Source organism: Cavia porcellus, unplaced genomic scaffold (assembly GCF_034190915.1).
Source record: "Cavia porcellus strain 051 isolate PalLab524CR breed Dunkin Hartley unplaced genomic scaffold, mCavPor4.1 scaffold_13, whole genome shotgun sequence".
NCBI lineage: Eukaryota > Metazoa > Chordata > Mammalia > Rodentia > Caviidae > Cavia > Cavia porcellus.
Window position 1 is genome coordinate 55,517,573 of NW_026947496.1, and position 19,936 is coordinate 55,537,508.

Genomic DNA, 19,936 nt, shown 5'->3' on the forward strand with positions numbered 1-19,936 from the left:
ATTAATGTAGGATTAAGGCCATATATAAGGCTGTAAAAGCATTGCTAACATGAGTAGCAAACAAAACTTTATGGATTTGTTTTTCTCATCCAATGGCAGAACTAGAGAAACTAAACTTGGGAGAAAACACTGTATTCAAGAAAACAGATACCCCACCCTCACCTCATCCTGGGGACTGAACCAAGGGCCTTCACCTCTCCATGCCTCTTTTGTTTTAACTATCTGGTGTTACTGTCACAAACACAGTAGCTGTAAATGCAGAACAACTCTACAAGTAATACTGATGACATAAGTTTTGTGACAATAGCTCATAAAATTATCTGTCTTAATACGTGGAAATACTACTCTTAATTCTTGGCATCGTGGTTCATTATGATTTCTCAAAGCACAGTTATTTGCTAGTTGTCAAATAGGACATGCTATCCCTCGAATTTAATTCATGTAAGCAAATACAACTTTATTTAAGGACTATACACATTCATCAGTTTGTCTACCTGTCAAATGAGCACACGGAACAGTAACGATGCCAGGGTGATGTGGGACTATGCTATTGAGCTGAGGAATACAGCATGCTCAGAGTAGCGCCAGCCAAACTCCCACAAGTAAGGTAAACTTCAGGATTCAGAGTTTAGAAAGGTATATGATATATGCAGTATTTTACTTAACCCCTAAGAATTATTACTTTTACTGAAAAAAATCTGAACATTAACACTAAGTGCATATTGAAAAGATAATCATTAAAAAGCTTACATTGATTTAGATATGGTTTTGCTATCAGATTAAATATTTTTAAAACTTCCGATTTTCAGCACTTTTTAGGGGTCCCTGTGTTATATATAAAAAGTGTTGTAAGCCTCTACAACTAGCATTATACCATACTTACAAAACCCTTCAGAGTTCACGCTCATGCACAGCTTTCTTTGTCCTAGGTTTAAAGAATGTATGTTCAAATTGTTTTAAAAAGCAATGCTCATTCATTTAAGATATGAAGACTTTATTTCATTTTTTCAGCTGAGTGATAGGAATTTAGGAATTTCATATTTTAGTTAAGCCATTCAAAAAGACATAAGAATATTTCACATACACATGTATTGAAACGTAAAATTTATTCTATCAATATGTACAATTTTTTGTTTTTAAAAAACAAGTTTAAAAAAGAATATCTTATAGTAACAATCTTTTAAACTCAATCCAAATTTCTTAGAGTATCTTTCAATAGATACAAGAAATTGACTTAAAAGAGACTCAGCCTCAACTCTTGTAACTATGCTCCAGCATCTGCTCCACAGTGTCACAAACCCCTCAAGCATCTATCTTCCCTGAACAGCAGCAGAAATGCAGATGTCAAGGTCCCTGGCCTCGGGAAGCACTGCTAACCTGAATATACAATCTGTACTTAGCCTGGGTGACATTTACAATAGTCTCCATTTGGGGCTGGAGATTTAGCTCAGCGGCATAAGCACCTGCCTTGCAAGCAGGCAGTCATGAATTCGATCCCTGGTACCGATGAAAAGGAAAAAAAAAAAAGAAAAGACAATAGTCTCCATTCATTTTTAGCTCTGGACTGGCAAGCCACAAACAGACAGACACACATCAGCTCTTGCCTACACAACTGAGATCTACTCACTATAGCTCCTGCTGCAGATAAATTTCAGTGTTCTCACTACCTCAGAGTTTACCAGGGAACGTAGCAGGCAGAAAACATAGGCAGGGGACAGTTCAGCAGAAAGATACCGAGTTTTTGGAAGGAGGTAGTTCTCCAGCACTATTTGTTCCTAAGTAAATCCCAATGTTTTCTGGTAAAAATCTTGAGAACATTTTGTACTTTTGAAGGACAGGGATCTTTATAACATTCTATACTGCCTAGTTTTCCCATGCAGTATCATCTTAAATCTTCAAAACAGAGTTATAAAATACATAAACAAATTTATCCCCACATTACAAAGACAAGACAAAATTTACAATTGACATAAATGTTTCAAATCTAAATAGAGGTAGAAACGGAACCAGAACTTAGGTCCTTGATAGATTCAAATACAGATATTCCTCACATAACAGTCTATTTAAGGACTGTTCGGACTTAAGACACATCTTTTCTTTTGTACAGTTCTGTGTATCCTGTTTTATAAAAAAAAATCAATTATAAAGTACACCTTATTTATATGCTATTGTAATTCTCACTGACTGTAATTCTCACTGTACAGTACGGTACTAATGTTGTTATACATCAGCATACAGCATGTAAGAGTTATGCAAATAAAACCAAAGTCATCAAGTTAGTTTTTCTGACCACTTCTTTGTTCTGAATATTATAATGTACATACTATATATAACTCTCCACTTAGCGACCTAGTTGCAGGAATGGAGCTTGCTCACTAAACAAAGAATGTTTATATATCTTACTGCAGATTGAGTATCTCTAACTGGAAGCTCTAACATCTAAAATGTTCCAAAATTTGAAAGTTTCTGGAGCAGCATTCAAATGAGACCTTCATTTGATTTTCATTAAGAATAAAGAGATCTACTATATAAGAAGAACTGAGTAATTTGATAAAACACAATTTCAATCTCACTAGAAAATCCTGTCTCATTTATAATTAAAACAAAAAAGTGCATGAGCTCCATTTTTCAGAAATATAAAACATAAAGCTTTCCAGAAAGCATGAGGACAGTGTGCTCTGGTTTGTATTTTGGCGACTTCACATCTACAGTACTGACTGAAGCAGGAGAAAGACAGCATCAGAGCATCTGGAAGAACAGAGTCCAACAAAACACAGAGGAATGAACATGTGTGGGATGGTTATATGCATGGAAATGTGCTATATGCTCTAAATATGTCACCTTTTATAATTATGAATAATCACCCAGTATAAGCAAAATTAAAACTGAAACACCCAAGCTCTTTCAGAAAGACAATATACCTGTAATCGCTGAAACACTCCTGACCGCAAGTTTCCAAATCCATAGTGGCACTGCGGATTCAAAGCACTTTCAGACATCTCCTCATAGGGAGTCTGTTCAATCTCCCAGTTAAACTCTTCATCGTCATCTTCTACTACTTCCTCCGAAACTTCAAAAGCACCTACACGTGTTAAACATATTCTTTATTTAAAAGCACTGAATTTCCTAGGCATAACTAAGGGAAGAACAAGTATAGGAAAAAGTGTCCACATATGTGCACTAAATACATGTACAGGAATATTCACAGTTTCACTATTTGCAACAGTCAAAAAATGGAACCACCTCGAATGTTCATCAGTAGCAGGAAATGGAACTAATTGTAGGGTATCCCTACAACAGAACACTACCCAGTAGTGGAAGCAGATGGGCTTCTGCTACAACATGGATAAACTTCACAAAAACACTGTTGAGTGAAAGAAGCCAGACAAAAAAGAACATGGACAAAGGGAGGGTGGTGGTGACCTTAGAGAGGGCAGAAGAACTGGAGAAGACACAGATGGGATTTCTAGGGTGTTGGAAATAAACATTCCGGTTTGTGACCTAACCGGTACTTGTGTTATTTAAATCTTTGAATTGTAAGATTTGAATTAAATTTTTGAATTATCTAAGTGCAAAAGGCTAACACTTTGCCAAAGACAAACAGTTTTAATTGGCCCAAAAATGTGGGTGGATCTGTGGTTCAGAAGAGCTATTAATGTCTTTTAATTATAACAGCAAATGAGCTATCTTCACATGACCATCTTATCTTGTCATGTATAACATTTTCTTCAGACTTGTCCACCAAGCCTCTTTCTTCTGGAAACACAAATCATTGCAAGTAATTTTATTTTGATTTCCTCGCAGCCACAATAAACATACCTATTTCCTCCACAAGTGGTTTAGCTGTCCTGGGTTTTCTTGGTGCCAGAAGAGCAGTTAACATGTTCAGCCCTTCAAAATGCTGACCAGGAGTTTCTTTAGGCAGTCGAATGGTAAAAATTCCTAAAAGATAAATTTCTTTTATGCTTACACACATCAAAATACTCCAAAATTTCACAAACATAGCTAAGAAATATATCTTGGCAATATATTCTATGTTGGAATAATTCTATGTTGGAAAGCCCTGAAATTATAACGCCTGTAGACTAGGTGGAATTAAGTTGATAGAAAAAAGCTCAAACAGGGTTTTCAGAAGCTGTTACTTAAGAAAGCTAAAGAATGCTTTAGTCTTAACTAATAGTACCTTTAACCTATTAAAATGCAAGTTAAAACCAAAAAACCCAGATAACATGTAAACCACTTAGAAATCATATTTTATTCACCTAAAAATTGATTGTATAACTTAAATATAGCACTTAGATGAGCATTTCCTATGGTGTTCCAAATAGTTACTGAAAACAATTGTGCCATTGACCAACAGAAGCACATGTTTGGCCTTATTTTTAAAACAAACAAACAAACATCAAGAACTTTCTTGACTGTTTCAGCTTGCTCATTTTAAGTTTCTGTTGCTGGTGTTTGGAAAAAATCAGTTAAGTACTACCAGAAAATGTATCAATTTTTTTAAAAAATTAAGAACAATACAAATTTCACAATTTAAAATTTTTATTTTGTGCAATATTTTCATTTAATGCACATATATTTGAGTAAGTGTAAAATAAATGCATTTTTAATGTTTTGAAAAAAAATCAAGATAAGAATTGGCCAATAGTAGCTTAACTTATTTATAAAATACATTTCTGGACTGGGGGGAAAATCAGGATATCAAATCCAACAGAGTGTAGCAGTAGTTTTAAACATACACAAAATATTGAGCAAAGTAATTATGGCTTTCTAAAGTTTCTGAGATACCTCAAGAGATAATCTCCCTACAGTATGTACACAGCACTTTGCAATTCTATCTATACATGTCTCTTCTTTCCTTCACTGGATTTATCTGCCTTATCCAGATTCCTACAAACTTATTACAGTAGTTGCCGCTCTTATGCATTTTACATGCTAACTCTTTGATGTATCAAACTGCATCCCAATATAGCAAATATAACTCAACCCAAATACTTACATATGCACAAACTCCATGTACTATCAAAATTTAATAATTTTAGTTCAGTATGTAATATATTTGTAATTAAAAGCATATGTACTAGCTAGGATGGTAGTATCATTATACTTCATTATTATATCAATTAGCCTGCATTATGAGTGAAAACTGTATCACTGAACTCTTTTTTATCCCACTCTCTGTCCCTTATCCTAGTTCACCAAACAAATTACACACAGAGTACATGGGCACTCTTACTCCACATCTTGTGACAGAGGAAAAAGCCAGTGGGTTCTAGAAATGAAAAAGTTTTATGGCTAGCTAAAATGAGGGACTTATCAATCATATGAAGAAAATTCAGTTAACTTTTAAATATCACAATGAATCTGGCTGTAATTAAAATTCAAGTTTGAAAACTGCACAAAATTCCATTCAAAAGCATATAAATCACCCACACTTTCTACAATTAGTGACCTTACACATTCTAACTTTTACTTTGAAACACCTACGGAATGTAGGGGAAGTACTTCTAAAAAATGGACACAAAGGTTAAATTCAACCTTATTTTGAAGGACATCGTGAAATACTTTAAAGAACTGAGGAAATTATAATTGTCCAAAAATCCATGCATAACAACAGGCCCTGAACCAAAAAAAATATCACAGAGCAGGCTACAACTGCAAGACATATAAATGGTCCTCACCATATCTTGAAAAACTTCTATATAGATACTCTAACATGAACAATCAAAACAAAACATTATCAAAAATTCTAAAGATGGTACCTTTATCTGCATCATAGGATCCCTGCTCACTTCCATTTTCTACAATTCTTCCAGGAAGGGTTAACCTGAAAATTTAACAAGGTCTCATGAAACACTTAAATTATAGCACAGCATAAATAGGCACCAATAACAGTATATATTTACCCACCAAAATCTATCAGTCATTCATAAAAGAGATTCATAAACAACAAAATCATGCCATCTGCAGAAAAATAGATGGAACCCTGGATCATCATGGTAAGCAAAATAAGCTAGACTCAAAAAGACAAGGAACACGTTTTCGCTCATTAGTGGAATGGGCGGTGCATTCTGAGATGAAAATAGAAGGAAGTTGCAGAGATCAAGGGAAGGAGAGGAAAGGCAGGATATAATAGGAAGAGACTATGACAGGAGTATGCTATACGCATGCACAAAAACGTCCCAATGAAACGCATTCTGTATAATTAATATGTGCTAATTATGATGGTTGATTGAGTCTGTCACCTTGAATAAGTGAAGCCCAACTACACTGCCTCTGCAGTTCTACACCCTAGGATGTGGAAAACCCGCTTGTCGCCTGGCTGGTATAAAAGGGAAATGAAGAAGGGCAGGTCTGCCTCTGGATCTGTTTGTTTCTTTGGAGGAGCTCCAGTTTACACCTTCACCTTGGATGTCTTCTCCTGGCTTCCAGCACAGACTCTTCAGCTTCCACCGCAGGCCCATCAGCCTACTGATATGACTCACACAGGACACTGCAGTGAGCTCCAGGCCTTCACCTGAAACCTTCAGTCTCCAGTGTGCAGACAGACCGCCTGCACTCTTCCACATTCAACTCTGTGGGTGGCCACTGTAAGTCAATCTTGTAAATTCTTATATATCTATATATCTTGATGTTATGTCCATTTCTCTAGTAAACATTGACTGACACACTAATAAGAAGTTTCAAGGACAAAAAGGAAAATATTCAGCATTTCCTTCAAATTTTATAAAATGACTCCCTTCCCAACTAAGGAAGTGAAAATTAGAGATGGCCCATCTTTCTATTTGCATACTCCGGTCATCAATAAAACAGAGAAGAAAACCACACTAAATACTAGTTATCAACTACGGTGATAGTGCTTTCCCTTCTTAATGAACAAAAGAATCACTTATGTATCTAGTTCCTCCATAGCAGGTGCTCAATGAAAGTATACTAACTGGCTTTTTAAAAAGGTTAGAAAATGGAAACAATAAATAAAGACAACTGCCTACATAAGGCAAATTACTACTTTAAAAAGTAGCAAGCACAAGCTTTTAACCAAATCTCATTATTACTATATAGGGATTTCCCCCTTCCCTATTTAAGGAAATGAACTGATTTCCCCACTTTCATTTATAACCTACTTTGGTAAGTCTCCCATTAAGGCCCCAAAAGAATCTTCCCAAATCAGCAATCTGACTGCCACTCTTCTATGTGAAAAATCCTCTTAGCCACCTAGCATTAACAAAATAAACATATCAGCATGGCATATCAAGTCTACTCCACACCATTCCAGACTTAAATTCCGAACCACTTTCCTCCCATTCCCCACTTCCTTGACTTAAACTAACTAAATACAATTAAAAATGAAAGACCTCGCACACACCCAAAGACGCAGGTCTTCACAACTCAGTTGCTGCTGATCAAACTACAATGAATTTTCAGAACCAAGTGCCCTTCTAATCCCAGAATAAAGAACCAGTTACTGGATAAATTAGTTTGTTATAGTAGCTACAAACACTAACTTTAGTGCCACGATCTATATTGTCTTTCCTGCCATTTACCAGCTATGTAACTTCCTTTGGACAAGTTAATTAAGAATCACAATATCTCATCTGTAAAAACAGAAGAAATGACAAGACGTAACAGATGGTTATTGAGAGAATAAAAGAATGTAGACTTACTGACTGGTAGAGTAAGCAGTCAGAAAATGTGAGTTATTATTACTCCCTTATCCTAAACTCTTTGCAAGTATAGAGCTAAATTCTTACTGTGTAAGAATAAAATCATAACAGGGCATGGTGGTACACACCCATAATCCCAGGGAGGCAGACAGGAGGATCACAAGACCAGTCTGGGCAACTCAGTAACTTAGTGAGACCTTGTCTAAAAAACAAAATACAAAACAAACAAACAAAATAAAAGGGCCCTAGAGCCCAATGCAAATACTCAGAAAAGAAACTAAATACCCAGGAAAGAAACTAGAACAAAACAGAACAGAGCAGAGAAAGGAAAGCAAAGGAAAAGAGAAAGACATCAACCAGTCGCTGAATCAATCAGGTTTATAGACCTGCCTTTCCAGAAAGATTCTCAAGTCCTCAAGAAGAGGACCCAGATTTTATTTATCTTCGGAACACTGTAGCAAATTGTATTTTCAAAGACTGCCATCTCACATCACTAATGGCAACACAAGACTCCAGTCTGTGTCACCTCCCCTTAAAATTCAGCCAGCTTCTGGGACTGTTTCAATCAATGTGACAAAGCAGAAATAAAAGTCTCTGCTTTTTAGGTTATGAAAAGTGACACAGATTCTGCCTTGCTTGCTGGATACTTGCTTTTGAAAACACCAGTCACTCTGGCTTCACCTCAACTTTGCCTAAAGAAACACAAAACAGACCAAGTAATAAAATTACACAGGGCCAGGAACAATGGCACACACCTGGAGTCTCACCTAGTTGGGAAGCTGAGGCAGAAAGATCACCAGAGCCCACAAGCCTGAGGCCAGCCTAAGCAGAACAGTAGAATGGGATTTAGCTCAGCAGCACAGCACCCGCCTGCCTGGGAAGCATGACATCTGGAGTTCGATTCTCAGTACCAAAAAAAGCCACATAGGCAGGCCCTCATATCACATAAAGAAAGATGTCCAACCAGCTACTTTAGCCCGTATGTTACATTCCAAGTCTAGACATCATTTCATCACAGTGGCGTTAGAATCTTTAAGCCACAAGAGCCTAGGAATTTTGATTGTCAGCCTGCTTAGGGGCAAAAGGGAGATTTTCACAGGTGAGGTCCCAAAGTAAAAGAACAAATATGTGCAAAACATCAGCAACAACAGCAGGCAGCATGGAGAAGGGCAGACTCCAAGAGCAAGAGCCACCTGTGCCTTGGCTGTATAATTCTTATTCAGGTTGTTATGTCACATTCACATTCTGGTACAGTACTGTAACCAGTGCATGCATGTTTGCCTGTGCTGAGTTAGGGGTACACAACTGTATCCTACCGCACACCTGCAATAGACAAGTGGGGGCACAACCTCAGGCGTCCTTAGATGGCCCTGAGCTTTGAAGTAGTCTGAGTGGCTCCCCAAAGCCTGCTCTTACCAAATTCCTTGTCCACAAAAGCCAGGGCAGATAACAAAATCACTATTGCTGTTTTACAACCTTCAGTTTGGGGCCAGGAATATAGCTCAGTGGCACAAGTGACTGAGTTCAAAGCACAAAATCCTGAGTTCAATTCCCAGTACTAAAAATAAAAAAAGAAAAAAGAAATGTTTCTTGCATCACTCAGTTTGATTGGTTATTAAGCAAAAGACAACTGGTACTTGGAACCTTCAGTAAAATAATAGTGCAATAGTCTACCCTTATTCATTATTTCATTTTCTATTCAAGGTCCAAAAAATACACTACAAGATATGATATTTCTGAAAGATAAGGAGATTACACTCATAAAACTTTTAGCACAGTGCATTTTATAACTGTTCTATTTTGCTACTGTTGTTAAATTTTTCCTGTGCCTAACTTATAAACTAAATTTCATCTTAGGTATGCAAGCACAGAAAAAATACAGCATATTCCAGATTCAGTACCTCCCATAGTTTCAGAGGAATCTATCTACTTGCAATGTTGGCAAACCTATGGCAGGTGTGCTACAGAAGGCTGTTTATAACACTAAAAGCTTGATGTTGGAACTTAGGATGCTGAGAAACCAAGCAAGAAGCTTGCTTTCCTGGTAAGCAGCTGCGCTGTGGGCAGACTGCGGCCCTTCCAGGGGGAGAACCACCAGCAGCTCCTGAGATCTGTGCCATGTTGGAACTTAGGACCCCGGGAAACCAAGCAAGAAGCTCGCCTCCCTGGTAAGTGGCTGCAGTTTGGCAAACTACAGCCCCTCCAGGGGGAGAACCACCAGTGTCTTCTGAGATCCACACCATGTTGGAACTTACGAAGCTGGGAAACCAAGCAACCAGCCTGCCTCCCTGCTAAGCAATAGTGAACCTACTGGTGCACAGCCTAGAGTCAAACATCCCACTTCCCCTACCCCTCTTCTCCTGTCTCCTCCCCCCATCCCCCGTTAGCAAATGGGAACCAGAAATCTGAGCATCTCCTGGGAGGTTGACCATAGAAAATAAGGGGGATTTCCTTCTACCATCTCTTTGAAGGCAAATATTTTTATTACTGTTTTGCTCTATTCTGATTAATGGTACTGCTCTATTCAATAGTCTGTTTTGATAAATTCTATAATGTTCTGTATTTCATTTTATTTTGATATACGTGATTGAAAGAACAACTATTGTAAAGATAATGAAATATACTGTGATACCTATTATTGTTATCCTGGTAAACTGCTATGAAGTTCTGTACCAATTTCACTGTACAATCTTAGTTGGCTTTATTCTGTCTTGTTCTGTTGTATTTTACTACTTTCAAAATAAAATTTTAAAAAATAACACTAAAAGCTCTAAAAGAATTGCCATCACTGGAACTTAGGACCCCGGGAAACCAAGCAAGAAGCTCGCCTCCCTGGTAAGTGGCTGCAGTTTGGCAAGTAGCTCTTCAAACAAGTAGCTCTTCAAACATATTCCCCATACGGAAGGGTAGATTACTATTGTAATCAGGTTTTGCAAGAGGATAGATTTACTATAGAACACATGATTTAAAGGATTATTTTATAATATTCCCCAAAAAAGTCAAATACAAAAGAGTGCAAGAGATCTGTCCACACACTAGAAACCCAAAGTATTCCACTGAGGTCCTGGATTCCATAGCAATGTCATGCCCGAGTCCAGTCATGCCCAAGACCTAGAGCCCATGGCAATGTCTCATGCAAGTCTGCTCCACTGATCTGCACTGGGAAGGCTGAAAGGTCAGTGATGGAAGCTAGAAAGTCAGCACCACCAGAATAAAGGATCTGCGCCAGCAACCTGAGGGATCTGCACTAGAATGAGGAAGCAATGCTCAAAGTAAGGACCAGAGCTCCCACAAATTGAAACACAGCCATCCTCAATGACAACAAAATCTTGAGTTCCTCTGATGATGGTTTTCGTATCAGGGAAACCAGTACGACAAGCTTCTCCAGGAGAATCAACAGCACACCATCTTCCCCTCCAGTTCTCTTTTTATGCTCCTGGCAATAACCCTCAGCTGGGCCTTTCGCACCCAGAACCACACTGTTTTAGTTCAGCTGCCTATTACACTGATTAATTCTCTACAACTGTATATGCAATTTGGTGGTTAAGTTAGGATCTAACGGTGGTTCAAACACAGTGAAGAAATTAGTATTGTACAATACTTGGTTTGCAAATGGCAAGGGGACCAAGAGACAGAAGGAGCATGGAAAACTGGAGGGGTAGAGGATGAAGAAAGAATTAAGATGTGTTATGTACACATACCAACTCCCCACAACAAATGTAATCATTATGTACTGCAAACACCTACTAATAAAAATTAAAATTTAAAAAGTACTTAAGAAAGGTAAGTGGGTGCTACTCCTAAGAAAAATTGGGAAAACTGATTTTATTCTTACTTAGGGAAAGACAAGAGATTGGCAATGCTTTAGGAGGAATAACCTAGGGTGTCCTGGTGTAAGTGCCCCACGCACTTTCCCCCAAGCCCAGCTTGTTCGGGACCCTTGAGCCTTCCGGGTGCAGTGGAACAGCTAGGTGGGTATGAGGCACCTGCATCCGCCTCCCCATTCCAGCTGTGCTTGGAGAACTGTGGAGTTCTAAGCAAGCAGGCAGGCGCCCACTTTCCCCAGAGCCCAGCTTGTTTGGGACCCTCACACCGTCTGGGTGCAGTGGAACACCTAGGTGGGTCTGGGGTGCCTGCATCGGCTTCCGCCTGTGTCTGGAGGAATGTGGAGTGCTAAGCAAGCAGGCAAGCACCACCGGTTCCAGAAGCCTGGCGTCCTGGGGTAAGTGCCCCATGCACTTTCCCCTGAGCCCAGCTTGTTTGGGACTGTGGAGTTCTAAGCAAGCAGGTGAGCGCCACTGGTTGCAGAGGCCCAGAGGCCTGGGGGAACTGGGTGCCAGAGTTCCAGGAGCTGCAGGGATAAAAGTGGATTTCCAACAGACCCTGAGGAAGCTTTCGAATAACACTTGAAACACAGAAATATAGGAAAATGACAAAACAAAAGACCAAATTACAATCTCAAACTTCCAGCCCATCCCAAGAAACCTTAGGAGCGATGTATACAGAAGAAAATATATGCCATACACCTCAAATATCGGACATAATAGCAACTGAAATAAACAAGCACCTCTGGGAAGCTCTAAAGGAATTCAAAATAGAAATAATCTCCCAGGTAAAAGAAGAAATGATAAAAGAAATGAAAGAGATGCGGGACATATCTAAAGAAAACACAGTTAAAAAACTGGAAGAACTAAACAAAAAGATAGAATCCTTAGATGAGCAATATAAGAAACAAACAGAATACATAAAGCAGATGCACAGAGATATTCAGGAAATAAAAAATTTCACTAAAAGCTGTAAAAACCACCTCAATGAAAGTGAAGATAAAATTTCAGACCGTGAAGAGAGGATTGCAGCTAGTGAACAGGAAAGGAAAGATCTTTAAAAAATAACAAAGAATCAGGAAATAACAATTCAACAACTGCAAGATGATGAAAAGAAAAACAACATAACATTGATTGGCATTAATGAAAAAGAAACAGACGACATAAAGGATGTCAAGAGGATATTTAGAGAAGTAATAGCTGAAAATTTCCCAAGCATGAGATCAGAAACCGACATCAGGTTCAGTGAAGCATATAGAACTCCAAATAGTCATAACCATAGGCTATACCCAGACATATATCACCATCCCAGAGATCCAACACAAGAATAGATTATTAAAAGCTGTCAGAGAGAAAAGACAGATCACTTATAAAGGAAAACCTATCAGAATCACAGCAGACCTCTCAGCACAAACAATAAAGTCAACAAGAGCATGGAGTGAAGTATTCCAGATCCTAAAGCAAAATGATTTCCAACCTAGCCTGATGTACCCTGCAAAACTATCATTCAAAATCAATGGTGAAATAAGATACTTACATGACAAAGAACAGCTGAAGAACTTAATGATCACCAAGCCAACCCGGCAAAAAATATTGAAAGACAGTTTAGATAAACAAAGGAAAAAACTACTAAGCAAAGCAGATAATTAAACAGAACAGAAAGATAAAGATGCAACAGCAGAGAGATAACATGTCAAAAATAAACCAATACATAACAGTTATAACCATTAATGCAAATGGTCTCAATGCACCAATTAAAAGAAACAGACTAGCAGAATGGATCAAGAAACAAAATCCACCCATATGCTGTTTACAGGAAACCCATCTAACCCAGAAGGATACTCACAGACTGAAAGTCAAATGATGGAAAACAATACTTCACGCAATAGGAATCCAAAAAAAGCAGGAGTAGGCATTCTGTTTGCAGACAATGTGAACTTTAAACCAATAATAATCACAAGAGACAAAGAAGGTCACTACATACTCATTAGGGGAAAACTCTAAGAGGAAGAGATAACTGTATTAAATATATATGCACCAAATTCCAAGAGCACCCAGTTATATAAAACAAGTCTTAACAGAAATGAAAAATCAAATTATCAGTAACACAATTGTAACAGGAGACCTTAACACGCCATTGACACCAAGGGACAGATCAACGAGACAGAAAATCAGCAAAGAAATAACAGAACTGAATCACACCTGTGAACAAATGGATTTGACAGACATATACAGTGTTCCATCCAACAACATCAGAATATACATTCTTATCAGCAGTACATGGGTCATTCTCTAAAATAGACCATATATTAGCTCACAGAACATATTTAAATAAATGTAAAACAGTTGAAATTATCCCTTGCATGTTATCAGATCATAGCGCTTTGAAATTAGAAAATAATGATAAAACATACTGCAAAAATCCCACAAACACATGGAAACTGAATAACACACTCTTGAGTAATCAATGGGTCACAGAAGAAATTAAAGAACAAATTAAACAATACCTACAAGAAAATGAAAATACAGATACAACTTATAGGAATCTGTGGGATGCAATGAAAGCCGTCCTTACAGGAAAATTTATTACACTGAGTTCCCACATCAGGAAAACAGAACGAATACAAATAAATAACCTGATGCTACACCTCATACAGCTAAAAAAAGAAGAGCAAGTCAAGCCCAAAGCCAAAAAAAGAGGAAATTATAAAAATCAGAGCAGAAATCGATGCAATAGAGACTAAGAAAACAATCCAAGAAATCAATGAATCAAAGAGTTGGTTCTTTGAAATAATAAAATCGATAAGCCCCTAGCCAACCTTATTTTAAAACAGGAAGAAACAGCTCGAATTCATGCAATAAGAAATGAAAAAGGTGAAATCACTACAGACTCTACAGAAATACAGAAGATCGTCAACACCTATTTCGAAAACCTCTACTCTCAAAGGTTTGATAACACAGAAGTAATGGACAAATTCCTAGAAACATATGAAGTACCAAAGCTAGGTCAAGAGGATGTAAAACTGCTGAATAAACCCAATGTCTATGAACGAAATTGAAAATGTAATTAAGTCCTTTCTTACAAAGAAGAGCCCAGGCCCAGATGGATTCACTGCAGAATTCTACAAGAAATACAAAGAAGACCTAATGCCAACACTCCTCAAACTCTTCAATGAAACTGAAAGGGAAGCCATCCTTCCTAAGTCATTCCTGGAAGCAAATATTACTCTAGTACCAAAACCTGAGAGAGACCCAACTAAAAAAGAGAACTATAGACCGATCTCCCTAATGAACACAGATGCAAAAATCCTCAATAAAATATTGGCAAATAGGATGCAACAAATCATCAAGAAGATTATACACCATGACCAAGTGGGATTCATCCCAGGAATGCAGGGATGGTTCAACATACGTAAATCAATAAATGTAATCCACCGTATCAATAAAGCCAAAAGTAAGAATCACTTGATCATTTCTATAGATGCAGACAAAGCCTTCGATAAGGTCCAACACTCATTCATGATAAGAACTTTACAGAAAGTTGGGATAGTCTTTACCTCAATATAATAAAGGCCATTTAGGACAAACCAACAGCCAGCATCATACTAAATGGCCAAAAATTGAAAGCTTTTACTTTAAAATCAGGCACAAGACAAGGACGTCCTTTATCACCACACCTATTTAATATAGTACTGGAAGTACTAGCCAGAGCAATTAGACAAGACAGAGAAATAAAAAGGGGTAAAGATAGGAAAAGAAGTTAAATTATCATTGTTTACAGATGACATGATACTTTACTACATAGAAGACCTCCTAAACTCCATTGAAAGACTCTTAGATATAATAAATAAATTCAGTAATGTAGCTGGATACAAAATCAATACTCAGAAATCAATAGCATTCCAATACACTAACAACAAAATCACAGAGAGGGAAATAAGAGAAACCACACTCTTCACACTAATAAGCAAAAAAATAAAATATTTAGGAATTACCCTAATGAAAGAAGTGAAAGACCTATACAGGGAAAATTATAATACACTGAAAAAAGAAATTGAAGATGATCTCAGAAAATGGAACGACATCCCTTGCTCGACAGGAAGAATAAATATTGTGAAAATGGCCATTCTCCCAAAACTCTTATACAGAGTCAATGCAATCCCAATAAAAATGCCATCAACATACCTCACAGATCTAGAGAAATCACTCCTAAAATTCATCTGGAGTGAGAAGAGACCTAGAATAGCAAAGACAGTGCTAAGCAACAAAGGCAAGGCAGGAGGCATCACAATCCCTGACTTGAAGTTTTACTACAAAGCAACAGTAGTAAAATCAACATGGTACTGGAATCAAAACAGAGCCAAAGATCAATGGAATAGATTAGAAGATACAACCACAACTACAAACACACTCAACCACCTTACCTTTGATAAAGGGGCCAAGCAGGTTCACTGGAAGAACAATAGTCTCTTTAATAAATGGTTTTGGAAAAACTGGCTCTCCACTTGCTGAAAACTAAAACTAGACCTATGCCTATCACCATGTACTAAATTAAAATCTAAATGGATCACAAAGATCTGAATATTAAAACAGAAACACTAAATCTATTGGAAGACAAATTGGGTAGAAACCTTGAAGACATAGGGGTAGGTAGAGAATTCATGAACAGGACTCAAACCACATGGGAAATACTTCCCAGAATCAATAACTGGAACTACCTCTTATTAAAAAGTTTCTGCATGTCAAAAGAAATCTCCAGCATAGTGAAAAGAAAACCCACAAACTGGGAAAAAAATCTTAGTGAACTCTCCCTCAAAGGACTTTTGTGTAAAACATATAAAGAATTTAAAAACTCAGACCCCCAAAATTCAAAGCTCCAATCCAAAAATGGGCATCTGAGATGAATACGCACTTCTCAGATGAAGAAATACAAATGACAAATAAATACATGAAAAAATGTTCATCGTCATTGGTCATTAGAGAAATGCAAATTAAAACCACACTGAGATTCCATCTCACTCCTAAAAGAATGGCCAAGGATCAAGAAAACCAACAACAACAAATGCTGGAGAGGCTGTAGGGAAAAAGGTACTCTCCTACACTTTTGGTGGGAGTGTAGACTGGTACAACCTTTGTGGAGGTTTGTCTGGAGATTTCTCCAAAAATCTGGGATTGGAAGTCCCATTTGTCCCAGCTATTACACTTCTAGGCATATTCCCAGAAGAACTGAAAGCATCATACCACAGTGATATATGTGCACCTATGTTTATAGCAGCACAATTTGTAACCGCCAGATCATGGAAACAACCCAAGTGTCCATCAACTGAGGAATGGATAAAAAAGTTGTGGTAGTTTTATACAATGGAGTACTAGTCAGCTAAAGAAGGATCACATTGAGATATTTATATATAAATGGGTGCAGCCTGAGACCATATTCATAAGTGAAATAAATCAAATTCACATGTATGAATACCAAATAGTTTCCCTAGTGTAAGAATTGATTGAAATATATAAAAGTATGTGGGTAATCATGATTCCCCATTATGTGGCTTTGAAACCTTATAAAGTTTTCACTCATTAATTGGAATGGCTTTATTCTATTATTTGATATTATTGCCTGTGATGAAATGAACAGGTATTTTGAAGAAAACAAGACATCATAATAGCTAGTGAGGATTTAATATCATCTTGTTTTGAAGTCCCACCAAACTGTTGCTCTTCTGTCTCCATGGGTTTTATCATGTTGTATCTTACTGAATTTTATTATATGTGATAGTATAAACAAAAATTGTTATAGGCAAAGAGATAATATAGAAACCATTGTTCATTTTCTGTTAGCTGGTTTTAAATATCCTGTAATACTTCCATCCACTTGAATGGTTTCACACTGTCTTGATATGTTTGATGCTATAGTATACGAAGTTATATTCAAATATTTCAAGGAAAGAGACACTATGGTAACTACTATTAAGTCGGGTTATTTGGTGGTGAAGCACTAGGTTGCTGAAACTGTCATGCTTTGACCTGTATTGTTATGTTGTTATGTCCTCTTTTATCTCAATCTATTATTAATTATTCTCTTATTCATTAAATTTTTTTTATTAATTTTTTTTAATTAAGGGGAAAAATTTTAAAATTAGGATATATTATAGTAACTTTTTGATTTCCTATTAACTTGATTTGAAGCCCGGCAGTACTCCCATTACCTTGTTTTGACTTATTAGACTCTGTTCCGTTCTGTTCGATAGGATCAAGTTTGAGGGTACACACGACTACTTTGAAGGCAATAAGATTCACTATGATGCCCATTCTTCTGGTTTGACTATTATCTTGTTTTGAAGTCCTGTGATGTTTCCAATGTTTAGCTTTTATTGGTCTTGTTCTGTACTGTTTTGTTCAATTTTATTATACCTAATGATATAAGCAATTCTTTTTAAGGAAGCAAGAGGCATTATGGTAACCATTGTTGGTAACCTTGAATTCTGTTTTTACATCATGTGCTATGTCTATCCTTTGTTTTGACTGACTGCTTTGTTTTGTCATATTTGGTTTTATTCTCTTCCAAAAAAAAAGTAATAAGAACTATGGGAGTAATAAAACCCAAAATATGTAAATTTTGTTGTAAAAAAGAGAGGAAAAAAATGCTCTAAAGGATACAGCTGCAAGTGTGGTTAGGTGTGTTTAGATGACCATTATTACTGAATTTTTGTTGAATCATTGAACACAACTGTTTGCAGACTCACTGTTTGAATGTCCACTTTGTATGCTTTAATCCTGTAACTTGAACAACTATTTCTAAGATGACAATATGTAATCTATTAACTAGTGATTTCTTACCGTTTTTTTTTGTAATTCTGCATTACTTGTACCCTTATCCTGTTTCTTTTTCCCCTTTAAATAAAAAAAATTTTTAAAAAAGAATAACCTAGGAAAGACGCCTTTAGAATGGAGCCAAGAATAGTGCCCATCTCCTGAAATTGTCAACTTAAATAACAGAAGCACGTAGCGCACTACAGGCTGCTCACTTGCCCACCCAACTGAAAGCGATCTGAGTTCGTGCTATGTACTGTACTTATAGTTCTGTAAGGAGAAAGATCACAACAGACAAATGCTGTCCACCCTCACAAAGATTTGGAGAAAACCACAACGAAGGAGCTAAACCAAACCGTGGAGGAGCAGTAAGCGTGAAGGCAGTTCTGTCAAGGGGACCAAGGAAGAGTGACATTTTTAGGAACCACGCGCACGCAGTCAAGACGTCTACAAACAGAAGGTGGACGGGAAGGAAGGAAGTCACCGCGGAGGTCAGCGCACGCGGTGCTCGTGGAGGAGAGAAGCGGGGAGCACGAACGCAAACGGTAGAAAAAAATCACTAAATAATCAGGAAGGATTGAGAACTCGGGCGACAGAGCGTGCAAAAGTGACACGGTCTAGACGTCACGTTGCAAAATGGTTCCGAAAACTCTTTAACCAGAGGCTCAAGGTTTCGGAAAAGAAGCTTTTGCAGCAAGTGAGACGCGTGCCCGGCAAGGTTACTTTGTCATGGCCAAAGAAACCATGGAAACCTCCGTTAAATTGAGAACTGTTCCCTCACACTTTCATCTACCTCAATAAGCATGAATGAACGGATGGATGAATGAATGAATGATTTCCCTCCCCACAGACGCGCTCCCGTCACCAGACACCCAGAACTCGCCTGAGAAAGTACGGCTTGGCATAGAACTTGAAGTCGACCCCCTCGAAGTAGACGTCGAACTCCGAGACCCGGGCGTAGGGCAGGCGGATGGCAATGGTCAGAAAGTCGGAATCCTGGCTGAGGTCGAACGCGGGGGTCAGCATCGCCGCGCCGCACAAAGATGTCTCAGGGGCACAAACTCTCCAAAAAATCCTCAAGCACAAGCACCAGCGTAGTTAACTCCGGCGCTTCCGGCTCAAAGAGGAAGTGCCTGCGCGTGAGCCGGAAGTCCAGCCCCGGCCGATCTCCTTGGAGACTGGACGCTTTCGATGGGGGAGCGGAGCTTTGAGGAAAGTGTGTGGCGAGCGGCTCTTGACATTTAACTGAGAAATTTTGAAATAACCAGAACCAGAACTCACCTTACACGCACAAAGTATCTGTGGAGGTTCATAGAGGTGGTTTTAACGGGGTTGATATTGCAGATAGTCAAATGAATTTGAATCCCCTCTCAGCCATTTCCCTTAGGAAATTTCAAAACCCTCTGCTTCCGAAATCTCTATAAAACGAGGGTAATAGTAATTTAGGTTTATAGAGATGCCATAAGGATAAAATGAAATTATGCACGTATAGCTCTAACAACGTACCTGGCAAGTTGTCAGCTCGGCGCTGGAGCAGGTACTGCGGTAGCCTCAGGGACGTCCTTCCCGCGGTTTCCTTTAGTCCTCGCCTGCCCTGTCCACACCTACGTGCCCTCCCCTTCTCTCTCCATCTTA

The 19,936-nt window shown here is 38.0% G+C and overlaps 1 protein-coding gene across 1 annotated transcript in view; it reads right to left on the bottom strand.

Annotated features, from left to right (window-relative positions):
- Nucleotides 1–19,425, bottom strand: part of Shq1 (SHQ1, H/ACA ribonucleoprotein assembly factor) — a 121,579-nt gene extending 102,154 nt beyond the window's left edge. The window contains exons 1-4 of the mRNA XM_003473366.5: nt 19,185–19,425; nt 5,766–5,830; nt 3,820–3,942; nt 2,922–3,082 (exon numbers count right to left, since the gene is read on the bottom strand). Coding sequence (XP_003473414.1) covers nt 2,922–3,082; nt 3,820–3,942; nt 5,766–5,830; nt 19,185–19,327 — 492 coding nt within the window. The 5' untranslated portion in view covers nt 19,328–19,425. The remainder of the gene's footprint in view (nt 1–2,921; nt 3,083–3,819; nt 3,943–5,765; nt 5,831–19,184) is intronic.
- Nucleotides 19,426–19,936: the final 511 nt, after the last annotated feature.